Source organism: Juglans regia, chromosome 5, assembly GCF_001411555.2.
Source record: "Juglans regia cultivar Chandler chromosome 5, Walnut 2.0, whole genome shotgun sequence".
Taxonomy (NCBI): domain Eukaryota; kingdom Viridiplantae; phylum Streptophyta; class Magnoliopsida; order Fagales; family Juglandaceae; genus Juglans; species Juglans regia.
In genome coordinates, this window is record NC_049905.1 from 19,953,153 (window position 1) to 19,979,879 (window position 26,727).

General features: G+C 36.1%; 2 protein-coding genes and 1 pseudogene across 2 annotated transcripts; 2 read left to right on the forward strand and 1 right to left on the reverse strand.

Annotated features, from left to right (window-relative positions):
* Positions 1-6,343: 6,343 nt before the first annotated feature.
* On the reverse strand, positions 6,344-9,502 carry LOC108982572 (putative disease resistance protein At3g14460). The gene has a single exon (XM_035690089.1). It carries the CDS (start codon positions 9,500-9,502, stop codon positions 6,344-6,346), a length of 3,159 nt encoding a protein of 1,052 aa, XP_035545982.1.
* Positions 9,503-15,464: 5,962 nt separating this feature from the next.
* LOC108982566 (putative disease resistance RPP13-like protein 1) lies at positions 15,465-17,393 on the forward strand. Its single transcript, XM_018953977.1, has 2 exons — positions 15,465-15,537; positions 16,438-17,393. Exons 1-2 carry the CDS (start codon positions 15,465-15,467, stop codon positions 17,391-17,393), a joined length of 1,029 nt encoding a protein of 342 aa, XP_018809522.1.
* Positions 17,394-24,599: 7,206 nt separating this feature from the next.
* Positions 24,600-26,402, forward strand: LOC108982567 (annotated as a pseudogene).
* The last annotated feature ends 325 nt before the right edge of the window (positions 26,403-26,727 follow it).

Here is a 26,727-nt window from a genome sequence, read left to right on the forward strand (position 1 = left end):
TCCTTTTACAAGAAAAATTAAAAGAGGAATTTTACTAGAGTCACAAGTTACTAAATAAGCTTATGATTTGGTGTACCTAACTAAGAGGCTAGACCCTCTTATTTATAGGCCATGGGCCTTGGCTCCCTTTACAAATCCCATCGGTGTGGGACTCCAAAAGGAGCACAAACCCAACAATCTCCACCTTGCGACTTTGGCTGGTCCCACAGCCACGCTCCACCGCAATAAAAATCTTCATAGCTTCTGCTATCATGCTCCACCATAAAAGCATACCCACTCAGAATAAACCAATTCCAAGCATTTCAATTTCGGCTCATGTCGAAAAATAACCTTGCTGAAAAATTATGGTGCAACTTCCACGTTTGGCTTTCCTGGAAGTTCATCAGCCATCGACATAAATTTCCACCACACACCCTACATTAATGCCAAACCAATGCTTGTGTGCAAATTTGTGGACCAGCTAACATTAACACATCCTCTATTATGACAACTTTGGGAATTAATGGCATGCCATGAGGATGTACATGTCCCTTTAACAGACATCGTCTTCCATGGAGAGGGACACAACGTTAGTTTCATTATCAGTATCTCCATTTACTGACTTGGAGCCACTTGCCGAACCTGCTCCTGCTCTTGGACAATTTTTCTTGACGTGCCCAGATTGTCCACAACCCCAGCAGACTACTTTCATCTTCATGGAGTTCTTCTTCTTCCCATTACCAGCTACTACCAATGCTAAGTTCACAGGTGGACCATTTCTTTCACCACCTAGTCTTCTTTCTTCAGAAAAGAGTTTACTGGTAACCTCTGAAAAAATTATTTTCTCCTTCCCATGTATCAAAATAGGCTTCATATGCTCATAGGAAGATGGAAGAGACCAGATGAGCCTCAAGGCTTGATCCTCATCATCAATTTTAACTCCAATAGATTCTAGCTCAGAGACAATGCCATTGAGAACACTTAAATGATCTGAAATAGTCATACCTTCACTCATATGCAGTGTATGAAATTGCTCCTTCAGGTACACCCGATTTGAGACGCCCTTTGTCTAATACAACTCTTCTAGCTTTTCCCAGAGTTCCTTTGCCGTAGATATTCCATGTATATTTGCAAGAACATTCTTGGCCAAGCACAGACGTATCGCACTTGCTACTCTCAAATTCAGATCTTCCCAATCTTCATCGCTCATTACAGATCTGCTCTTTGTTTCATCAGTCACGCTAGTATCACTGCTGACTTCAGGGGTTGGTCTGCCCTTCAACGCCTTGTGTAATCCTGATTGAATCAAAACATCCTTGACTTGAACTTGCCACAAGCCAAAATTGATTCTCCCATCAAATTTCTCCACCTCATATCTGATAGAATTTGAAGCCTTACTTCCTGACATTGCCTCGATGAATTTTACCGTAGAAATGAATGGTACTCACTAAGTAAGTTCCCAGGAAAGATTATTCTTTCCTAGACAGAACTTCAAGGTTCCCAGGAAAGATTGGAGGGTCACACTGGACCACTTAAATACCAATCTCCTAGACAGAACCTCCTTAGACTGTACGTATCCACACTACCACACCAAAGCTCCACCCACCAAAAAAGAACCTAGTGGCTCTGATACCACTTGTTGGGAATTTAGACCTCCTAAATTCACCCCCTAGGATCCACCCTTTGGTGAAATATGAAGAAAAACAGAGAAATAATAACAACACAAGAATTTACGTGGAAACTCCCAAAATAGGAGAAAAACCACCAGACCCAGAGAAGAAAATACACTATGTGAAAAATTATTACAATCACACAATTTTTCTCCTCACTCCAAATGACACCCACAAAGCTTCCCCACTAGTAAAACTTTAACTCTCACCTCTTTCCTTTTACAAGAAAAATTAAAAGAGGAATTTTACTAGAGTCACAAGTTACTAAATAAGCTTATGATTTGGTGTACCTAACTAAGAGGCTAGACCCTCTTATTTATAGGCCATGGGCCTGCTCCTTACTACTTACCGGTGTGGACTCCAAAGGCAAGCCAACACAAGGATCGTGTTGATTCCTCACTAGGAGTTTCCTTGGATTACTTTGTACATGATTCTTGCAGGTTTATCCCCTACGGGTAAGCCCAAAGTGCCCTTCTTTGGTGAAGTTCCACATAGTAAAAAGAAACTTGTCTGGGCTTTGACTCAAGTCATCTGTTGTGGAAGGAAATCACTGATTTGATAGAGATGCCTAGATATTGGAAATATTTTTTATTCTGGTCTTGTATGTGTTCACACCTCCCCCTTTTTAAAAGCCTTAAATAAATTTTTAAAAAAAAAAGAAAAAAAAAGAAGAACGTAGCCAAGGGTGATGATAGCTAGAAACAACTTTCCTCTCCTTTGTCTTTCTGTTCTCTTCTTTTCTCCGGATTATTTCAATGAATACGCAAAGAAGAAGGAAAAAAGCAAGGCCATGGGTGATGATAGATGATCTTTCTTGGCTTTGGCACACTTCATCACCAATATCTTTTTCCCTTCCCTTATAACTGACCGATTATTCTTCAAGTTTCCATTCCAAAATATCAATCATCCTTTCATCACTTGCATTTCGTAGTAGTTGTCAGCAGTTTTAGATCGTAATGATAGTTATTTTTCTGTAGTTGTTATTTGATCATGAGATATTTTAAGGTGGTGAAAGGAACTCCAATTACTGTTTTTTGTTCTGTTTTTCTCCTTTCTAAATATCTCATCACACTCTTTTGAATTAGTTGAAAGAGTTGGAAGGAGATGTTTTCTGACCAAACTAATACTTCTTGTATTTTGCCCTCCATCTTTCTGAGAACAGTTTCCGTTTATTTTGTTTTAGCTCGTTAAGATTGTGAGGCTGGTAACACTTATGTAGATTGAGCATTTGGGCAATTACAATAACTTAAAAAGGGCCTATCTCAACATAATATTTGAATCATTACCTGAAAAATGAGAAATGCTAGTTGTACAAAGAGATCTTATAAACATCAATTTACAAACTGAGATGGCTTAATTTAATGTGTTAGATCTATTTTACAACAAAACATAATTCACAATCAAATATATTATGTTAAAGTATATCTGTTTGTAAACTTCTTTTTTGTAAGTTCCCTTTGTAGACCAAACATTTCTCATTAGAAATATGTACAATTGTCATGCTCGTAATGCAGTTTAACTGTTTAATAATTCCTTTTGAATGCTATAGATTTTCATGGTATCCACCTTTTCAATTTCAGGACACCTATAATTTCTATGGCAAGAATCTTGAAAGATGTTCTGGAGATAGATGCCACCAATCCATTTAGAAGATTAGTGTTTCTGTTTCCTTGGAAGAATGATAACCCAAATAGATGACTTGGTGCTTTGATGATTTGTTTACTCGGTAGGCTTTTTCATTTCAGATTCCTGATGTCCCTTTAAAGGTTAGAAAGCTCATTGTAAAGTCATGCAATGCAGTGACCCGTAGAGCTGCTAGATTGGCAGCTGCTGGTATCGGGGGAATTTTGAAAAAGATTGGCAGGGATGGAAGTGGCGGCATCACAGGTGGAAGGACTAGAACTGATGTTAAAATGAGAAGAACAGTAGTTTCTATTCACGGGAGTTTGTAAACAAGTTATACGATGTTTAGGGAATACCTGCATGAAGCTTTGTGGGAAATATTGGGGGAAGACCTTGCTCCACATGTCATTCTTAAGATAATCGAAGATGGACCAGACACTGGTGCAGCTCTCCTTGCTGCCACATATTCAAAGGACAGTGTATGTGGATAGCGTACAGTTGCTATGAATATATGTTCAATTACATACAAATAGCCTCTGTAAATGTAGAGTTTTTTTTCCGTATCTTCTTGTATATAGGAAGGATTGTCCACATTTAAATTTTGTTTTTTTTTTTAATTTCCATCCAGGGCCGGCTCAATAGGTTCGGGGCTAAGGCTAAAATTTTGATTGAGGCTTTTTTTTTAAAGTAAAATTAAATATATTAATTTTTTATAGAATAAATATATTAATTTTAATTTTTATATTATATTATATTTTTATTTAAAAATAATTCCTATGATTTGGCAAAGTAAAATTACTGATTAATATTTTATAACACTTTTTCAACTAATAACTGACTTAATCTTTATTAGAAAACTTTCGATTTAGGAAGGATTTTATCAAATCTAGTTTTACAAGACGTGCTTTAGACTCTTGGAGCCCTTGGGAACATAATGGTTCTAAGCTATTATTAGATGTTCTCAAATTCTACTTTTTTCTTTCATTTCTAAAAATTCAATAAAATACTTTAATTCAAATTATTTCATTACTATTTACAAACTATTTTATTACTATTCACAGATATCATGATATATTCTTAGTATCCAATTGAGCCATAGAAGCAATTATAATCATTATTGTCAAAAAAGTTATATAAATAACCTACACATTTGAGAAAAGTGGCCTTAGGCAATTGTCTAACTTGCCTAATAGATCAAGAACCGACCCTGTTTCCATCCATTGATAGATTGATGTTCTTTATAAAATTTTCCTCTCCCAATCTTGATTTTCAGGAAGGTTGTCTTTTTGCCTTTTGAATTTTCCATCCCAAGTCTTTGATTATAAGACACGGGAAGTGGGTTTTATAATCTTCATTTGTTATGATAGAATTGTTCAATAGATATTATAGAATTCACTTCATACGTCCCTTATCACTTTAAACATTACAATTTAGAGCAGAACATGAAGGGGATTGAAATCACAATAATTGAATTTCTAAATCAAGTGGATTCTTGGAGGAAATCCAAACGCCCTAAAACTTATTTATATGCAAAATGCAATTCGAACAAGCAATCGACTTAAATCCAACAGATCATGAAAAAAAAAAAAAACAGTTTAAACATAAAGCCAAACGTCGTTGTAACTTGAAAGTTATCTAGCATTTCAAAACATTGCTTTATAGAATGTTCTAGTTCCACTTGTTATTTGCTAATATCTCAGCTTCTCATCTCAACTCTTCTCAGCTTCCAACATGTTACAATTTCACAAGGCAAAAACTTCAGTGCAGATGAACAACCATTTTTCCACATTGATCATATCATGTTTCTGCAAATTTACAAGTGAAAAAAAGTGTCACGACCAACAACAATGAAAAACAAAAACAAAGCAAGGTAGTCACTTGCTTTTACAATCATCCAAAATGTTTTTTGTACTCAAAATTAAATAAAAGATTTGATACTCACTAATAGACTTCTGATCAACATAATGGTTTTGCCTCCGATCTCTAAATTAATACCAGCTCCACTGACATCCAAAGAGACAAAAGAAGAGTGTCAACCAGTGGCAAATTAGCAATTTTTCTTTTTTTTTGGGGGGTGGGGAATGGGTCAAATTTTCTAGTGTGTGACACATTGAGATTCAATAATAATAAAAAAAAACATAACAATATATAAAATCAATGTCTTAATATATGTTTCATATTTTTGATGATATTGTTTTATGAAATATTTAGAATTTATTTGCTTCATAGAAACTACCAAGTGATCTTTTAGAATGTCACTATGTAAGTTAGTTTATTAAGTTTCATGTAAACTCTAGATATTTTCGTGTCACATTAAGTATATAATGCTATAATAGAGATCTTAAATGATTTTTCTTATATTCTCACTTTGAATTCCATATTAAGATGCCTAATATTGTATAACAAAAAATTCTGGGATCTATATTAATAAGTTTATTATTTCTCCTAAACTTAGTTTTGATTTAATTTTGGTGAGACCACACTTCTTAAAAATAAATAATATATAGAAATTGTACAAAATTCTTGGACTATACGAAAAAATTGGAGAGTCATTTATAAATATATTGAAATTTTATAAAATTTTGCAAAGCATGTGGCCGAGATTATAAATTTTTTTTGGAGGATCATTTTCTATATCTATAAAATATGATTAAAAATTAGGGTATATTTATTTTTCAAAAAATTTCAAAAAATTAGGGGATTATAAATTCTGGTGGCAACTGATCTTTACTAATGCTCTTTATGTAGTGTGTGATTCATGAAAAACTGGGTCTAAGCAAGGCTAAACATACGAGATCAAAATGGTATAACATATATCAAAGAGTAAATACCTAACGTACCCTTGTTTTGGTTGGCTCACTCAATCAATTCCTCGTCAAAGTTAAACGAGATGAAAATGGTATAACATCTATCAAAGAGTAAATACTTCACGTACCCATGTTTTGATCATAGACTTTTGGTTGGCTAACTCAATCAATTCGAAGTAAACATACGAGATCAAAATGGTATAACATCTATCAAATAGTACATACTTCACGTACCCATGTTTTGATCATAGACTTTTGGTTGGCTCACTCAATCAATTCATCATCAACTATTTTGAAGGGTATGTGAGCAAACTTGCGCCGCCATTTTTTTCCTTTTCTTCTTTCCCACCACCTTCTCTTCGTTAATAAAGGACATTCACAAATCTGTAGAAAAGAAAGGGAAGTGAGGTGTTGAAGCCCCTCTTCTAACATGCAGTACTCCAGCTTTGGACATTTCCCAATATACAGATATTTAAGAGAGGTGAGGTTCTCAAATCCATTCTTGTCGAACAACTTCAAATTTGGGAATTCATAAATCTCCAGATCGATCAGATTTGTGGGAAGCAACCCCTTCTCCGGAAAAGTCACCACATCTAATTTCGATCCGCCCATAATTGTCAAATATCTAAGAGAGGCAAGATTTTGCAAACTCCACCCCATCCGATTCTCAATGAGTTTCTGACAATACTTAATTTTAAGTTCATTCAGATTGGAAGGCAAGCCCCCTTCTGGAAACGTCTCAATATTTCTACACTTTTTTATCCAAAATCGAGTAAGAGATGGAAGGAGCATGTTCATCTTGTCAGGTAGCGATCTCAAACTTTTACATTTTTCGATCTTTAACTTTCCAAGGTTGGTGGCGTGCAATCCTCCCCTCGGAAATGACACAAAATTAGGACACTTTTTGATAATTAGAGACGACAAGGCCACTAAATCATGTTGATGTTGTTCTGCAACCGTAAGAGATTCTAGATTCCTACACCTTTCGATTTTCAGATTCTTAACATTTGGTAATAAATCCATTGGAATGGAGCGGAGAGAATCACAACTGAACAACTTCAAAACTTCAAGGCATGAATAGTCCAAGTTTATTGGGAGCCCTAACATCTTACAATTGTATATTTCAAGAGTTTTTAATGTAGAGGGCAGACCACCCACTGGAAGAGACATATGCGATAAAAAGTCACCCATATCCATATCAAATCCTCCAATTCTAAGCTCCTTCGTAACATCAATTGGCAGTTCCCTTAATATATCCTCCCCACAATTTATCAGCTTCAATTGACATATAGCCGGAGCCCTTGGGAGTGAAGCCAATATCTTCGGACAATCTGTAATCTCAAGGATACCCAAAGAAGGAAGGTCAATGGGCGAATCTCCCGTTAGCTTTGAGCATCTCCGAATATAAAGCTCCTCGAGACAATGGAAAGCTCCTCCTTCATTTTCATCACCAAACGAAGACCATTTCTTCCAATTCAACATCTGCTCAAATTTTAAAAATTTCAATGCCCCAAATGGCTTAATAGAAGAAGAACCAGTAGTACTTCGGTAAAACTCTTCACCCACTGCTACAATTCCATCAAAACCAACAATAGAGAGGTTTTGTAAAGAGGGTAGCTGCCCAAGTGCTGGTAAGCTGCAACAATATTTACAGTTTTCCAAATGAATAGACGTTACATAAGAGAAGGAATTATCTCCTACCCAATTTGGAAAACTTCCACCCATGTAGTATATTATAGTGAGACTTTTCAGGTTTCTATGTGGTTGCAGACCATTGAGTACATCTCTTTGACTTTCTGAAATCTCAGTATTTGAACCTGCTTTCCAGTTTAATGCCAACTCTTTAAGGTCCATTTTATTCCTCAAGCATGCACCTTCTGCATCTTTGAAAGATTCAACATTTTCAAGATCCAAGATAGAAAGTGCTCCTCGAAGATTTGCAAGCTCGCCCAATTCTCTAATACTACACCCAGCGTGTTTGCTAACGACAAACTTGGTTAATGTCTGGAGACATTTTAGTTTGCCCATATGTATCGGCATCTCCATTATCCAGGGAGTTTTAGTCAAATCAAGATGGCGTAAATTAACGAGTTTTTGCATGTCTCTTGGCAATGTTTCAAGTTCTTCACATCGAGATAACTTCAATGTTTGCAAATTGTACAACTTACATAAAGAATTTGGCAACCTTCTAATTCCCGTATGAGAAATGTCCAAATAACGTAATTGTGTAATTTTTTCAATTGATTCTGGCAACTCGTGCATATTCTCGTAGTTAGATAGGGAGAGCACCCGTAAACAACTTAACATTGGCAATAAATCACGCAACAACGTTTTAGACATGTAGCAAAAAATTATTGACGATTCTAATGCCAAAAATGTACGCAATTGCGTAGCTTCTTGGAGAGCCTCGAACTTCTGAAATTTGTCAAATTCAGTAATAACATACGACACATGACGAGTCTTGTTAACATTTAGATGAGAACGGCTATCAACCTCCAACCTAAATGTAAATTCACCAGATACAAATTTTGCCAAGTCATTGATGAGATCATGCATCACAAAGCTAAATTCATCTTCACTCGACTTTTGAAATAATGATCTTGATACAAGAGTGACAAAACAATCATCACCAATTTCTTCCATTGTTTGGTTTTCAGTCTTGTGGAGAAGACCTTCTGCCATCCATAATAAAACTAATTGATCTTTCTTGAAGGCATAGTCTTTCGGAAATAATGAACAGTAAGCAAAGCACCGTTTTATAAATGAGGGAAGGTGTTTATAGCTTAGTCTTAGAGCAGGAAGAATTTGTATTTCTTGATTTGACAAACTCCATATCTCACTATTCAAAACCTTATCCCATTCACTAACATCAACTTTGGATCGCAAGAGCGCCCCAATTGTTTTTATTGCTAAAGGTAGACCTTTACATTTTTCAACAATTTTTCGACCTAACGCTTCAAAGTCTGAATTCATATTGGAGCTGTTAGCATCATGGAATGCATGTCTTGCAAATAGTGACCAACAATCCTCCTCTTGTAACTCCTTTAGATGATGGGTTTCAAAAGCACGCATGGCTAATGCAACATCAACATCGCGCGTTGTTACGATGATCCTACTTCCTTTTGCTCCAGATTTAAAGGGGTTGCTTAATATCTCCCAATCAGTGCAATTCCTATTCCAAACGTCATCCAAAATGATTAGGAATTTCTTTCCCATCAATTTCTCCTTTAGTTGAAGTTGAAGCCGATTTAGATCTTTAATATCACTGGTCGAAGAAGTTACTGCTTCCAGAATTGTTTTCGTTACTTTAAACATATCAAAGTCCTCTGAAACACAAACCCATGCTACAGGGTGAAAATGCTTTTGGACCGTTTTGTCATTGTATACAAGCTGAGCGAGGGTGGTCTTGCCCATTCCCCCCATGCCTATTATGGCAATCACACCTATTTCATTGTCACTAGCATTACCAGGAAGTAAATTATTAATTATTTCATCCTTATCATCATTTCTACCACAAATTTTTGAATCTTCTACCAAAGAAGTAGTGGGCAATCTTTCAGATGCTTTCCTTCTGATGGTACTAGCTTGTACTAGACCAATGACATTCTGTTGACTTGCTAGATTTTCTAATCTCCCAAGTACCCCTTTTATCCTTTCTTCTATCTTCTTAAAAAAAGGAGAAGTATGGATGGAGTTTCGTACCTTACTTTCAATATTGGTTCCAAATTCAGCATCTAATTTGGATTGTAAGGCTTTAGTTGCAATCTTATCTAAGACGTCCTCTGCATCATAGACAGCATCCTTCAGGTCATTATGCCACGTTTTCACACTAGAATTGGTAACTTGTTTGTCCTCAGCATCTTCGAGCACCGCTCCCACAAATAGCAATACATTCGTCAACTTGTACAAGAGTTCCTCACTAGGTTTTCGTCCCCTTAGGAAATCAGTAAACTCGCGGGATGCCATCCTATCAAATAATACTTGAAGGAAGGCAGAGAGAAGTGCTCCTCCCACTAATTCGGCCATGTTTTGTTCTTTGAAAGGGGAAAAAGCAAATGAAGAAATGTAAGATTGCAAAGAGCAGAGAGTGTGGTAGCAAGCTGCAATATTTGGCAATGATACCATATGTGGAGGAAACAGCCTACTGCATTGATCCTGATTGCACCAGGTCAAGTCAATGATCCCAGTTGTTTAAGAGCCATTATTGGAACCTCATATCTGCACAAAGTTATGGCTAATATGGTCCATGTCATATTATTAATGAAAAAAAAATTTGGGATAAATTCTGAAATAATTGTCATTATATCATTTTTCAGCTGGAAAATATGTTTTGGCTTTTTTTCATAACTTGAATTATTGGATTAGACATCTCATTTTCTAAAATTATAAAATAATAATATTTTTTTAATCTACTTAGTTAATGCAATATTTATTTTGTAAGTCCATTTTATTTTTTATTTTCATAATTTCCAACCATCTATATATTAAAATACATAAAATTCATCTATCAACCTAAATTAACTTCATTTTCAAATACAAAATATTAAAATATACACATAATATATTCACAAAAGAATGAGAAATAATATAAAATTCCTTAAACTTAATTACTGTAAGTTAACACATTTATTGAATTGCTGTAGCTCATAATCAAATTTATATACCAATGTTTAATCTAAGGTGGAAGTTTTAAGGGACATTTTAGCTAAAATTACGTCAAAATCAAATTTATATACCAATGTTTAATCTGATATGAATGATATTTCTATAAACAAAAAAATAGAATTTAAAAAAAAAATGGAAATTCAGGTTGGGAATGGTCGTCCTTTTCATTGGGCCAAGGTCGCATGTGGTGGGCGGAATACAAGCATTAATGCATTAACGTCTCCTCTCAACCGTTTATTTATTTATTTAGATAATTTAATTATAATCAGGCTTGAGTGCGATAGGCCAACAAATCCTATCCAATGCCAAGAAGTCAAGGACTCCTTTTGGCAAAATGTATTCAATGTCTCCATCTATCAATTTCTTATTGCAATTTCATCTGTCCATTCCTTTTTAAATGAGCTTTATAGCAAAGGAAGCACATAGCCACTTGGTATAAGGAGTTGTGCTTCCAAAATTGACATTTGAGAGATGATATTCGAAATATTAAAATGTATATTTTTTTAAAAAAAATTATTAGATAAATTTAAGATCTACATACAAATTATTTTCTTAACGAGGGACTCAATTTGTTTTCAAAATAAAAAATTTATGCACCAACCCAACGTCTTCTCTATTCTCTACCTCTCCCTTCCTCAAGCCGACCAACCCAGACGACAGACTCTCTGTTCTCTCCCTCTCCCTTCCTCTAGCCGACGGAAGCCTCACTCGACAGAAGGTTAGAGAAAGAAAAGTACAATGCAGGTAAAAAAACTGCATCGAAACACAGTTCATGTTCATATATGAAGAAATAATTGTAAAAAACGATAGCGTCTCTATTAAGAGAGAAAAGCAGGATTCATACATTGCTGCGGTAACCCATAGCAAATCAGGTAGAAGTCGTGAAACCGGATCTCACAATATACAACACAGAGATATCATGCATCCACATTAAACTTTAGAGGCCTCTGGATGTGATCAAAAGAAACGAACGAGAAGGAAGTTGGATGTCATGCACAGACATATCATTATTGACTCCTTTTTCACTCCCATACTACTTTCCACAAATCAGATGGAGTGGCCGAGATTCCAATGCGAATATGAAAGAAAAATCGAAGAACAAAGCATAAATATTATTACTCCAATTTGCCACCCTCTCTTCTAGCCAGTCTTGCTGGAAGTCTAGCAGAGAATCCATTAAAGCTCACATCAAGCTTTCTTAGCATAATTTGTATAAAAATTATTATTTTGTAGTCAATGTAATACAGCTACCTGAACTTATTAATAATCAGGAGATGTGACATGGACCAAATTAGCCATTGTTTAATCTACCTAAACTTTTTAATTGTTTAAAGTTTATTATATATTAATATATCAAACATTATAAGAGCTAGCGAACCCTATGTAATTATCATTGACGATGTCGGCCCCATGGGCCCATGGCTCTTAAATAACTGGTCATTGACTTGCCCGGGTGTAATCAGGTGGTGTTGGTGCAGGAAGTAAGGTTTAGGCCATGCTTCGACATTAGATAACTATAGGATCTCATCTTAAAATTTTTTATAATTCTATTCTCAAACATAATTCAAACACACATTTTTTAATTTTAAATTTTCATTTAATCGTTAGAATTTTTCTAAATTTTCAAATAAAACATAAAAAAATGCCATTTTTTCAAGTTTAAAAGCAAAATTTATATTAAAAAATAACTTTATATTATAATTTTTATTCAATTTTTTCTATCTTCTTTTTCAAAATCTAGTAGAATATCTTAATTTAAACAATTTCACTACTATTCAAAAATCATTTTATTAATACTTACAAAATTCTGATTCCATCTCATTTCCTAAACATGCCCTAATTATAAAGATCCTTGAGGAGTGAGATAAGATGTAAATTTTGTGAATTGTAGAAGGCTTAAGTCGAGACACCGCTGCCAAGAACATGCAGAGACTGCCTTATCAGCTGTGAACCACAACGCCTCCTCCAAATAGACCACCAGCTGCCATCAACGTCCCGCTCGACGTCAAAGTGCACCTTAGGAAACCAACCCATGAAGCCACCATAACAAGTCATCTCACTTATGTTTCATCTGAGTGGCCAAACAAGTCCTACGTCACAGCCAGTACTATTACTTACGATCGAGTTGATCATGTTAAATCTCAAAAATTTTCCTCATGATTAATTTTTTTCCCTGGGAAAGGTGCATATTAGATCATTTTCTAAACAACTGGAGTAGTAATACATGTTGCAGCCAGCTTAGGAATATATAATGATCCTCTTCGATCTTATTGTTGTAATTTGATGCTTTCATCGCTTATTCCTTTCGGGCTCTCAGCTAAAAAAGAAAAAAAAAATAATACTAGATACAAACGGAATGAAAACTCTTAAGTGAAGCGAAATTTGATGCACACGGCCAGTTTTATTGGACCGGCCTACTACTAAAATCTTTGTACAGTTCACTGATTGCCCACAGAAATTAGGTTTAAGTAATTATTTTAATGATTTCCGTTCAATTATATTATATTGTATGGAGTTGTGTTCACCAAAGTTGGCCACTTTAATAGGCAAATTAAAAGGCATCCAAAGCTGTCTTCCTCAAATGTCATATATATATATATATATATATATATATATTAGAAGAAATAAAAAAGAAACAAATAAAAGAGTCCAATATTAAACAGCATCTGTGATAAGTCCATCAGCAGCTAGCACTTTAAATACCATCACTGCAGTAGGCTGTCTCCTCGATCTACTCTATTGCTAAAGCTTGAAACCAGATTTTTCGCTCTGCTATTTGCAATCTCACCTTCCTTCATTTGTTTTCTTACATTTCAAAGAACAAAACATGGCCGAACTGGGTGGAGCACTTCTCTCTCCCTTCCTTCAAATATTATTTGATAAAATGACATCTGGCGAGTTTGTTGATTTTCTACGTAAAACAGAAACATAGTGCTTGGATGAATTTTTGGTTACATAATACGTGTACCTCTTGTATATTAATAGAGTAAGTACTTTTACAAGAAAGGAAAGTCATTTACATAGAAAATAAATATACAGCAAGAATATACATGGTTCCAATATACGGTTCCAACTTTAGAGTCCTTGACTTTGGTGGAACTGCATGACTTGTGGTGTTGGTTTGTGTAGCATCGGATTCATCAGTGACATCCATAATATTTGTAATAGCCCCCGTCAAGCCAAAGGGCAACAACATTGAGCTTGGACCGCAAAAAGGAAAAACGCATGGAAACGAGCGGCTAGCTTCGTAAGCAGATCAACAATTTGGCCTTTAGTGGATAAGAAACATACATCAAGAACACGTTGGTGAACCTTCTCACGAACGAAATGATAGTCGATCTCAACGTGCTTGGTGCAAGCATGGAAAACCGGATTGCTAGTTAAATAGGTGGCACCAATATTATCACTATATAAAATTGGATTGTGAGCAAGAAAAATCCCAAGTTCCTGAAGAAAAGATTGCAGCCATATGACCTCTACAGTGGCATGTGCGATGAAACGATATTCAACTTCAGTGCTTGAACGGCCAACCGTAGGCTGCTTCTTAGAACTCCAAGAAATAAGATTCGGACCAAGATAAACACGATAATCACTGGTGGACTTTCGATCGTCATGACAACCGGCCCAATCAACATCCAAATATACATAAAGCTGAAAGGAGGAACCGCGTTGAAGGAGGAGGCCAAAATTCATGGTCCATTTGAGGTAGTGTAAAATACGCTTAACTGTCGTCCAATGGACCTCGGTGGGATTATATATAAATTAACATACCTTATTCACTGAGAACGAAATATCCGGGCGCGTAAGAGACAAGTATTGTAGAGCGCCAACCGTGCTTCTATAGAGAGAGGGGTCTGAACATGCTGTACCGATAATGAGAGGTAATGGAGCGGAGGTTGACATTGGTGAAGTAATAGGGTTTGGCTTCCAACATATGTGTGCAAGAGAGAAGCTTCAAAATGTAGCCACTTTGGGACAAGAAGAGCCCATCCGGAACAGGTGTGGCCTTAACACCTAAAAAATAATGCAAATTGCCAATTTTCTTTACGGCGAACTCACGACCAAGAGATTCAATAACCCATGAAAGGGCTTGAGACGTAGAGCCGGTGATGAGAATATCATCCAAATACCCTCTTCCACGACCACGGTCGTGGCTCCTATTTCCTTGACGAATTTTAGAGCAAGAACTTCTACCACGTCCAGAATTGTCATCATTGTGAGTGGCCATGTTGAGTGAACCAACAAAGAGTTCAACTGAAGAGTGTTGTTCAAGTCGGAGTTCATAGTCCAGTAAATTTTCAAAGACTTCTTCTAGAGACATGGGATCCACTCTATTGGATATGGAACTGACAATTGAATCATAGGAAGAATCCAAGCTAGCCAAGAAATAGGAAACAATTTATGTTTCTTTGAGAGTCCCTCCAACAGCAGCTAGAGTATCTGCAAACGATTTGAGCTTCTAAAAATAATAAAAATGGAGAGATTAATTTTTTCTTTATGGTTGAAATTTTGAGTCTTGTTTGCACAACTTGAACTTGACAATTTGTCGGAAACATGCGTTCGAGAGCCATCCATACGTTGCCGGAATTTGTTAGACCCACCAGATTGGTTATGATGTCTGAAAGTGAAGACGTCAAAAGACCAAGAAGAGCTTGGTCAAGTTGGAACCATTGTGTAAATGCCGGATTTCAGATGAGACTTGGAGAAGTGTCAGTTGAAGATGTCCTTTGGATCAACGCTGGAGGACAGGGGATACTTCCATCTACATAGTCGTAGAGTTGCTGACCATGCAGGTAATGTACAACCTGTGCCTTCCAAAGCAAATAATTATCCTTGGTGAGTTTGATCATCACCAAGTTTTGAATGTTCAGAGGGATAGGGTTGACATTATTGGCTACAAAGGTGGTGTTTGTGGAGATGGAAGAAGTGGATGAGTTGGACACCGAGGAGGTTGAGGATGCCATGGAAAAAAGATTGACGTAAGTCTAATGCTCTAGTACCATAAAACAAAAACAAAGTGCTTCGATGAACTTTCCGACACACACAATACGTGTACCTCTTGTATATTAATAGAGTAACTACTTGTAAAAGAAAGGAATAAATTCCTTGGCAATATATGGTTCCAACTTTAGAGTCCTTGACTTTGGTGGAACCGCATGACTTGCGGTGTTGGTTTGTGCAGTAGTGGATTCATCAGTGGCATCCATAATATTCGAAACACTAAAGGGGCGAAAACTAAACGATGGGCTCTTGAACAAGTTGGAAACAATATTGTTGTCTGTTGAAGTTATGCTTGAAGATGCTGAGGACAAACATGTTACGCATCCAAGCGTTAAAAAAATGGCTTGATGAGCTAAAACATGTTGTCTATGATGTAGAGGACGTCTTGGTTGAGATTGCTACTAAGGCCTTACAATCTAGGTTGGGTGCGGAATTTGGAACCACTACAAGCAAGGTACGAAATAGCATCTGCACATCTCTTTTTTTCATTAAGATAGAAGTAAGCATAAAAGAGGTACTTGAGAGACTAGAATATCTGGCAAGTCAACATATTGTCATGGGTCTCACACAAGGCACCGTTCGAGGGAAACCATATGAAAGATTGCCCAACACTTCTTTGGTAGAAGAAATAGAAATTTGTGGAATAAATAATGATAAGGAGGAAATAATTAATAAGTTACTCTGAATCACAGATGATGCAAGTGACAATAAGGTGGGTGTGATTGGCATAGTTGGCATGGGGGGAATGGGCAAGACCACCTTTGCTCAAGTTGTATATAATGACAAGGACGTCCGTGAGCATTTTAACCTTACAACATGGGTTTGTGTTTCAGAGGACTTTGACCCTTTTGGAGTGACAAAAACAATTCTAGATGGTGTAACTTCGTCGACCAGTAATATTGAAGATCTAAATGAGCTTCAACTTCAACTAAAGGAGAAATTGAATGGAAATAAATTCCTATTAATTTTGGATGATGTTTGGAATAAGAATAATAACGATTGGGAGATATTAAGCGACCCCTTTAAATCTGGGGCACAAGGAAGTAGAATTATCGTAACAACGCATGATGATGAGGTTGCATCAGTCATGCGCACTTTTGCTACTCATCCTGTAAAGAAGTTACCAGTGCAGGAGCGTTGGTCACTGTTTGCAAGACACGCATTTCATGATGCTAACTCCAATGCACATTTAGAGTTGCAAGAATTTGGTCAAAAGATTGTTGAAAAATGTCAAGGTCTACCTTTAGTAATCAAGACAATTGGTGGCCCATTACAGTTTAAGTTAGATGTTTGTGAATGGGAGAAGGTGTTAAGTAGGGAATTATGGGAATTGTCAAATAACGAAACAAAGAATATTCTTCCTGCTCTAAGATTAAGTTATAGATATCTCCCATTAGATTTGAAACCATGTTTGGCTTACTGTTCAATACTTCTAAAAGACCATGCTTTCAAGAAAGAGCAATTAATTTTATTATGGATGGCAGAAGGTTTGTTGCATGCAATGGAAAATAAAACAATGGAACAAATTGGTGATGATTACTTCTACACTCTTATATCAAGATCATTATTCCAAAGATCAAGTGAAGACGAATCATGTATAGTAATGCATGACCTTATTAATGATTTAGCAAACTTTTGTATCAGGTGAATTACCTTTAGGATGGAAGTTGATCATGATCGTTTTATCAAAATTTTCGACAACCCTAGGCATTTTTCCTACGTCAAGCGTCAATTTGAAACCTACAGTATGTTCGAGGCACTTAATGAGTTTAAGTTGTTACGTACTTTGAAAGCATTTGAGTTGTCACGAATGTTAAGATTTGTTTTCTTATCCAATAAGTCACCTGTAATTTATTGCTAATGTTAATTGAAGAACTTTGCGAGTGCTTTCTCTGTCTTACTACTGGAATATGACTGAGTTTCCTGTGTCCATTAGATAATTGAAACACTTGTGCTATCTGGATGCCGTTTCTTATACAAAACTTACAAGTAACCTGATTGCTAATGTAAGTTGTGTAATTTACAAACATTAAATTTATCTGGTAGTGAAAACCTTATTGCACTGCCTAGAGATATGGAAAAGCTCAACGCTTTACGTTATCTTGATATTACTAGAATTGTTATCAAGGAGATGTCGAAAAATCTAGGTAAACTCAAATGTCTCTAGACGTTGACCAAGTTTATCATCAGTCAACGCGGTGGATGTTCCTTACAATCATTGTTATCAAGTTTTAATTGATTAAGCTTGTTTTGAAATTTACTATGTTTTTTGGTGCATTGTTTGGAAAAATGATCATATTTGCCAAAGTTAAAACATTTTCCTTTTGAACGATTTTGATAATTCTTATAAAAAAAAAAAGAAGGATTTTTATAAAAATCATCATGCATACTATATATTTTCTTGGCGTAAGTTTTACTAGATTTATCAAAATGCTTGTGCTTTTGTCTAGAAGGATAAATAGGTGGATGGCCAAATTGTTCACAAAAATTTTCTATTTCATATTTGACTTTCTTACTATTCTTCATTTGTTGTCGAAGCATTTTTGTATCATTGCACATACTAATACTAAGCTTCTTAATTGTACTGAAAATATCACCGTAGGTATAATTATTGTAATTAAGAAGTCTCGAGATATCATAAATTCATCCTTGACTTTGTGAGCAAATAAATGAGGTAATCTATCAATGGATTTTCTTTCGAATTGAGTTTCTGGCTATCTTCCCTAAACATAACTCTAGAAAGAAAAAAATTCGGATACCATCTATAATCAGACATTTAAAGGGATTTCAAATTATTCAAATAATTACTAATGCGCTTAGTAATGTTGAAGGGAGTTCCAACAAAATGTTTAATAATAGTATAAATCAAAGTATTAACAGCATCAGGAATATCCCTTTCTATGGTTTGATAAAAAATAGGCACGTTGTCATCATCATGCTTGATAGCATTCCTAATGGTTTCTCTTGCTTCTTCAGAGAGGTATTTATCCCACAATGTCGAAACATTCCAGAAAATCTTGTAGTTAATAAATCAATTGTCTCAATTTGACTGAGATTGTTGTTATTAATATAAGCATTTGCGACCATAGACATTTTGTTTATGGTATTGAGGATTTCTTGTTTAGATAATCCATCAAGATTCCATTCATACAATTTGTCAGAAGAAACAGAAAACTAAATTTGAAAAATTCTTTTTTCAAGCTATAAATCAGGATGAGTATGTCTATGGAATTGAATAATTGTATAATTGTATATTCAATAATAATTCTTTTTTATGTTCTTCCGGGTAATGTACTTATGGTACTAAGACCACAGAAAGAGAAATCAAATATGACAAATATTATTGAAGAGCACTAGAAAATGGTGATTGATTAATAACGAAACATTTAATTATAAAAATTAATCCATGCATTTGTCACCATAATCCGCGTGACATGAATGCACTTAATTAAATAGAATTAGTCCTTGTCCTTTGTATAAAAAATAGTATTTTATAGTCAATGTAATACAGCTACCTAAACTTATTAATAATCATGAGATGTGACATGGACCAAATTAGCCATTGTTTAATCTACCTAAACTTTTTAATTTTTTAAAGTTTATTATATATTAATATATCAAATATTATAAGAGCTAGCAAACCCTATGTAATTATCATTGACGACGTCGGTCCCATGGGCCCATGGCTCTTAAATAACTGGTCATTGACTTGCCCGGGTTTAATCAGGTGGTGTTGGTGCAGGAAGAAAGGTTTAGGCCATTCTTGGACATTAGATAAATATAAGAGTAATGCTACATATAATTATAGAGTGTATAAGTATTATGTAATCACTTTGAAAAAGAGTGAAATCTTCTATTAAAAAATTAACTTTTTTCATGTGGATCTCATATTTATTTATTTTTTTCAAAATGATTAATCACTTTGAAAAAAAGTGAGATCCTCTATTAAAAAATTAATTTTTCATGTAGATCTCATATTTATTTACTTTTTTTCAAAATGATTACACAATACTTATATTCACTACTGCATATAGCATTACGTATTTATCTAATGTCCAAGCATGGCCTAAACCTTTCTTCCTGCACCAACACCACCTGATTAAATCCGGGCAAGTCAATGACCAGTTATTTAAAAGCCGTGGGCCCATGGGACCGACGTCGTCAATGATAATTACATAGGGTTTGCTAGCTCTTATAATATTTGATATATTAATATATAATAAACTTTAAAAAATTAAAAAGTTTAGGTAGATTAAACAATGGCTAATTTGGTCCATGTCACATCTCATGATTATTAATAAGTTTAGGTAGCTGTATTACATTGATTACAAGTTTCATTTTGGGATCAATCTTGTTATTTCAATAACCATTCTATGTATTTGTCTTTGTGATAAACATGCGAATAGAGAATTAAGTAGAATTACTCTGTGCCCTTTGTATAAAAATTATTATTTTATAGTTAGTACTATATATCAACGGGTGGCAAATCGTGTTTTCTAGTTGTATTCGTGTCATGTCAAGTCATGAACATTCAACTATATAGGTTAATCCAAACCCAACCCGTTGAGCTAAATGTGTTAAACTTTCAAACCATAACCTAACCTATTTAAATAATGGATCGTGTCGTATCACCCGTTTTAACCCGTTTAATAATTAATTAGAAATAAATTAACACAACACAACCCATTTAAATCTATTTAATGTAAATGGGTTAAACTAACATACATAATTCATTTGACCTGATTAACATAAATTCACATTAAAGTTAAGATCTATATTTGTTAACTTTTAGAGTCCTTGACTTTGGTAGAACCGCATGACTTGTGGTGTTGGTTTGTGCCGCAGCGGATTCATCAATGGCGTCCATAATATTCGGAATAGCCCCCATCAAGCTAATGGGTGGTACAACAACATTGAGCTTGGACCTCAAAAAGGAAAAACGCAAGGAAACGAGCGACTTTGTAAGCAGATGAACAATTTGGTCTTAAGTGTATAAGAAACGTACATCAAGAGCACGTTGGTGAACCTTCTCACGAATGAAATGATAGTCAACCTTAACGGGCTTGGTGCGAGCATGGAAGACCGGATTGCTATTTAAATAGGTGGCACTAATATTATCACAGGATAAAATTGGACTCTGAACAAGAAAAATCACAAGTTCCCGAAGTAAAGATTACAACCATATGACCTCGGTAGTGGCATGTGCGATGGCATGATATTAAGCATCAGTGCTTGAACAGGCAACTGTAGGTTGCTTCTTAGAACTCCAAAAAATAAGATTCGGACCAAGATAAACACGATAACCACTGGTGGACTTTCGATCATCGGGACAACTTGCCCAATCAGCATCCGAATATACAGAAAGCTGAAAGGAAGAACTACGCCGAAGGAGGAGGCCAAAATTCATGGTCTGTTTGAGGTAGCATAAAATACGCTTAACTGCCGTCCAATGGACCTCGGTGGGATTATACATAAATTGACATACCTTATTCACCGAGAATGAAATATCTGGGTGCGTAAGAGACAAGTATTGTAGAGCGCCAACCGTGCTTCTATAGAGAGTGGGGTCTGAACATGCTGAACCACTAAAGAGTGATAATGGAGCGGAGGTTGACATTGGTGAAGTAACATGTTTGGCTTTCCGACTTATGTGTACAAGAGAGAAGCTTCAAAATGTAAACTCTTTGGGACAAGAAGAGCCCATCCGGAACGGGAGTGGCCTCAACACCTAAAGAATAATGCAAATTGCCAATTTTCTTTATGGTGAACTCACGACCAAGAGATTCAATAACCCAAGAAACGGCCTGAGACGTGGAGCCGATGATGACAATATCATCCACATACACAAGGATAAATAAAAAAAGACTGACATCCGAAGCAATATGAAAAAAAAGAAACATGTCTGTCTTAGAGTTAAGGAAGCCAGGTGCAAGACATTTGCCACTTAGGCGAGAATACCACGCCCGAGGAGCTTGCTTAAGGCCATATAACACCTTATTTAATTTACAAACATGAGTCGACAGTTGAGAATGAACATAACCTTGGGGTTTAAACATGTAGACCTCCTCTGTGATGTAGCCGTCCAAAAATGCATTTTGCTCATCAATCTGATGAATAGACAAGCCCTTTGAAATGACATAGCTAAGAATCAAATGAATATTCATCGGTTTGATAACTGGACTAAATGTTTCATCATAATCAAGGCCTTCTTGTTGATGATAGTCTTTGGCAACAAGACGAGCTTTAAGACGGTCCGAAGTGTCGTCAGATTTCTTCTTAACTTAGTACACCCATTTGTTACCAAAAATACTCAAGCTAGATTCATAGGGAACAAGAGTCCATGTGCCATTTTTCATAAGAGCATTAAATTCTAAGAAAAAAGCGTCTCTCCAACCGATGTGCTTAACAACTTTTGAAAAACAAGTAGGCTCCACAATAGTGGCATGAGTAGTAAGAAATGTCTTAGGAATTGGATATCTCACCATATCATCCGGGATTTTCTTTGGTTGAACGATGTTGTGTTGTGATCGTGTGACCATTTGGTCAGTACGGGCGGGAGGAATGTGCTGAGTTGGAGCAAGAGGTAAATGAACCGAAGAAGAGGCATGGTTGAAAATGGTATGAGAGTGGTAACCAGCTGGAGATGAGAGACATGTTTCCGATGTAGTAGAAGATAAGGAAGGAGTCGATTTCGAAACATAATCAGATGAAGAGGGAATTATTGTCGAGTTTGGAGAGGATCCCGAAGTAGGTGGATTTAATATGGCATGAGACTTGGAGTGGGAAGTAGAGCTGTACACGGAATCAAGTGGGGGCATGGTATGATTGAGACGTGGGGCACCAAAGGACTTGCAATGGAAAGTTGACGTGAAGTGGGAGAGTGATTTACGGAAGCATGAGAAGGAGCTGCGTTGGGAGAGGAATTTTCGAAAGTGATGTTTAGCAAAAATTGTGGCGGCATGGAGGATGATTGAGGATGTGGTCCATTTGAAGAGACGGACTGTTGTGGAGATTTAAAGGAAAAATAATTTTCAAAAAATACCACATGCTGTGATAGGAAACTTTTTCCAGAACTGTGATCTAAGCATTTAAAGCCACGATGATGAGGATTGAATCCAAGGAATACACATTGCTTTGATTGGTAATCAAATTTGTGGGTATTTAATTGAGGTACATATGGCTTGTTGGCGCTCCCAAAAACATGAAGTTGCAAAAAATCAGGGGACTGATTGTTTAATTTTCTAAGGGAGGAACTGTACCTAAGGGAGATGTAGGTAAGCAATTTGTTTGAAACACAACTATTTGGAAAGCATGGTCCCAGTAACAAGTGGGCACAGAGGCATGAGAGAGAAGAGCAAGACTAGTTTCCACAATATGACAATGCTTTATCTCTACGATGCCATTTTGAGGGGAAGTATGGAGACAGGATATAAAGTGATGAATACCAATATCCTAAAAATATTTATGCAAATTTCAGAATTTTCCACCCCAATCAGTTTGAATGGATTTTATTTTACGATTAAAAAATCTCTCAACATGCACTTGAAATGATTTGAAGGTGGATAGTACATTAGATTTAGCAGGAATATGAAATAACCAAACGTATTTTCTGAAATGATCCACAAATGAGACATAATATTTATTCTCAAGAGTTGACATTACAGGAGATGAACCCCAAACATCGAAAAATATTAAATCTAAAGGAGCATTAGATTAAAAAGTAGATGAACTAAATGGAAGACGATGACTTTTGCCTTGTTGACATGCATCGCAGATAGTAAGAGCATTATTGTTAGACATAAGAAGACCAAATTTTGAACAATGTGACGAACAGTTTGATATGCGGGATGACCAAGCCTTGCATGCCAAATTTGGCTGAGGAACCCTTTGACAAGTCAAGGATTGTGAGTAGGCGTCTGGGAAATGTGAAGATGGAAATTGATAGAGCCAATTTTTAGTACTGCCTCGCAGAAGTTCCTTCCCCATGCACTCTTCCTTCACAAGAAAATAATCACGATGAAACTCAACAAAAGCATTGTTATCACCAGTAAATTGTTGAATAGAAAGTAAGTTCTTCTTAATTCCAGTAACAGGTAAGACAATATTTCAAAGAAAAATAGAGTTTGTAGATTTCAGATGAGATTTCCCAATGTGAGCAATCTCCAAACTTGTGCCATCGCCTACTTGGATTTGATCAGGGTTCGTGTAGGGCTCAGCTTCAATATTTAGTTTCTGAAAATCATAGGTAATGTGATTTGTGGATCTGGAATCCGGATACCAATTTTGGTCTGGATGAGTTAGGGGAGTGGTGAGAAAAGCTTGCATTTGACCTTGATATGCACTATCAAAATGGGGATAGCAAGAGATAGGAACATGGCCAGTTTTGCTACACACTTGACAGGTTGGTCTAGATTGGCCATAGTTGTTATACCCTCTTCCACGACCATGGCCACGGCTCCTATTTCCTTGACGATTTTGAAAGCCAAAACTTCTACCACGTCTAGTATTGTTATCGTTGTGATTGGCCATGTTGACTGAATCAATGGAGAGTTCAACTGAAGAGTGTTGTTCAAGTCAGAGTTCATAGGCCAGTAAATGTCCGAAGACTTCTTCAACAGACATGGGATCCACTCTAGGGGATACAAAAGTGACAATTGAATCATAGGAAGAATCCAAGCCAGCCAGCAAATAGGAAACAATTTCTGTTTCTTTGAGAGTCTCTCCAACAGCAACTAGAGTATCTGCAAACGATTTGACCATCTGAAAATAATAAAAAATGGAGGGATTACCTTTCTTCATGGTGGAAAGTTTGAGTCTTCTTTGCACAACTCAAACTTGACAGTTTGTCGCAAACATGTGTTCCAGAGCCGTCCATACATCACGGGAATTTGTTAGACCAACTAGATTGGTTATGATGTTTTCTAAAAGTGAAGACATCAACAGACCAAGAAGAGCCTGGTCACGTTGGAACCATTGTGCAAACACCGGATTTGGGATGACTTGGAGAAGAATCGCTTCAAGATGTCCCTTGGATCAACGCCGGAGGACAAAGGATACTTCCATCTACATAGCCATAGCGTTGCTGACTGTGCAAGTAAGGTACAACCCGTGCCTTCCAAAGCAAATAATTATCCTCGTTGAGTTTGATCATCACCAGGTTTTGAATGTTCATAGGGTAGGGCTGACATTATTGGCAACAAAGGTGGTGTTTGTGGAGATAAAAGAAGTGGCTTAGTTGGAGACCGAAGAGGTTGAGGAAGCCATGGAAAAAAAAATTGATGTTAAGTCTAATGCTCTGGTACCATAAAATAGAAATAGAGTGCTTGGATTAATTTTCAGTCACACACAATATGTGTACCTCTTGTATATTAATAGAGTAAGTACTTGTACAAGAAAGGAAATTCATTTACATAGAAAATAAATATATAGCAAGAATACAGCAAGAATCAAGGAATAAATTCCTTGGCAATATATGGTTCCAACTTTATTGTCCTCGACTTTGGTGGAACCGCATGACTTGTGGTGTTGGTTTGTGCAACAAGGAATTCATTAGTGGCATCCATAATATTCATAATACTAAGGGGGTGAAAACTAAACAATGGGCTCTTTAACAAGTTGAAAACAATATTGTTGTCTATTGAAGTTATGCTTGAAGTTGCTAAGGACAAACAAGTTACGAATCCAAGCATGTAACATAAAGCCTTCGATGAGCTGAAACATGTTGTCTATGATGCAAAGGATGTCTTGGATGAGATTGCTACTAAAGCCTTACAATTTAGGTTGGATGCAGAATTTGAAACCGCTACAAGTAAGGTACGAAATAGCAACTGCACATCTCGTTTGTTCAATAAGATAGAAGTAAGCATAAAAGAGGTACTTGAGAGACTAGAAAATATGGCAAGTCAACATATTGTCATGGGTATCACACAAGGCACCGTTCAAGGGAAACCATATGAAAGATTGCCCATCACTTCTTTGGTAGAAGAAACAGGAATTTATGGAAGAAATAATGATAAGGAGCAAATAATCAATAAGTTACTCTCAATTACAGATGATGCCAGTGACAATAAGGTTGGTCTGATTGGCAAAGTCGGCATGGGGGAATAAGCAAGACCACTATTGCTTAAGTTGTATACAATGACTAGGACGTCTGTGAGCATTTTATCCTTGCAACATGGGTTTGTGTTTCAGAGGAATTTGACCCGTTTAGATTACGAAAACAATTCTAGATGCTGTAACTTCATCCACTAGTAATATTGAAGATCTAAATCAACTTCAACTTCAACTAAAGGAGAAATTGAATGGAAAGAAACTCCTATTCATTTTGGATGATGTTTGGAATAAGAATTATAACGATTGGGAGATATTAAGCAATCCCTTTAAATGTGGGGCACAAGGAAGTAGGATTATCGTAACAACCCGCGATGATGAGGTTGCATCAGTCATGTGCGCTTTTGCAACTCATCCTGTAAAGAAGTTACCAGAGTAGGATTGTTGGTCACTGTTTGCAAGACATGCATTTCATGATGCTAACTCCAATGCACATTTAGAGTTGCAAGAATTAAGTAAAAAGATTGTTGAAAAATGTCAAGGTCTACCTTTAGCAATCAAGACAATTGGGGGCCCATTATGGTTTGAGTTAGATGTTTGTGAATGAGAGAAGGTGTTAAGTAGGGAATTATGGGAATTGCCAAATCACGAAACAAACAATATTCTTCCTGCTCTAAGATTAAGTTACAAATATCTCCCATCATATTTGAAACGGTGTTTGGCTTACAGTTCAATATTTCTCAAAGACCATGCTTTCAAGAAAGAGCAATTAATTTTATTATGGATGGTAGATGGTTTCTTGCATGCTGTAATTGTAATAGTAACTGTAAATCGATGGAAAAACTCATCGGTTTACATCATCTTGATATTACTGTAATTGTTATCAAGGAGATGCTAGAAAATCTAGGTTAACTCAACTGTCTCCAAACGTT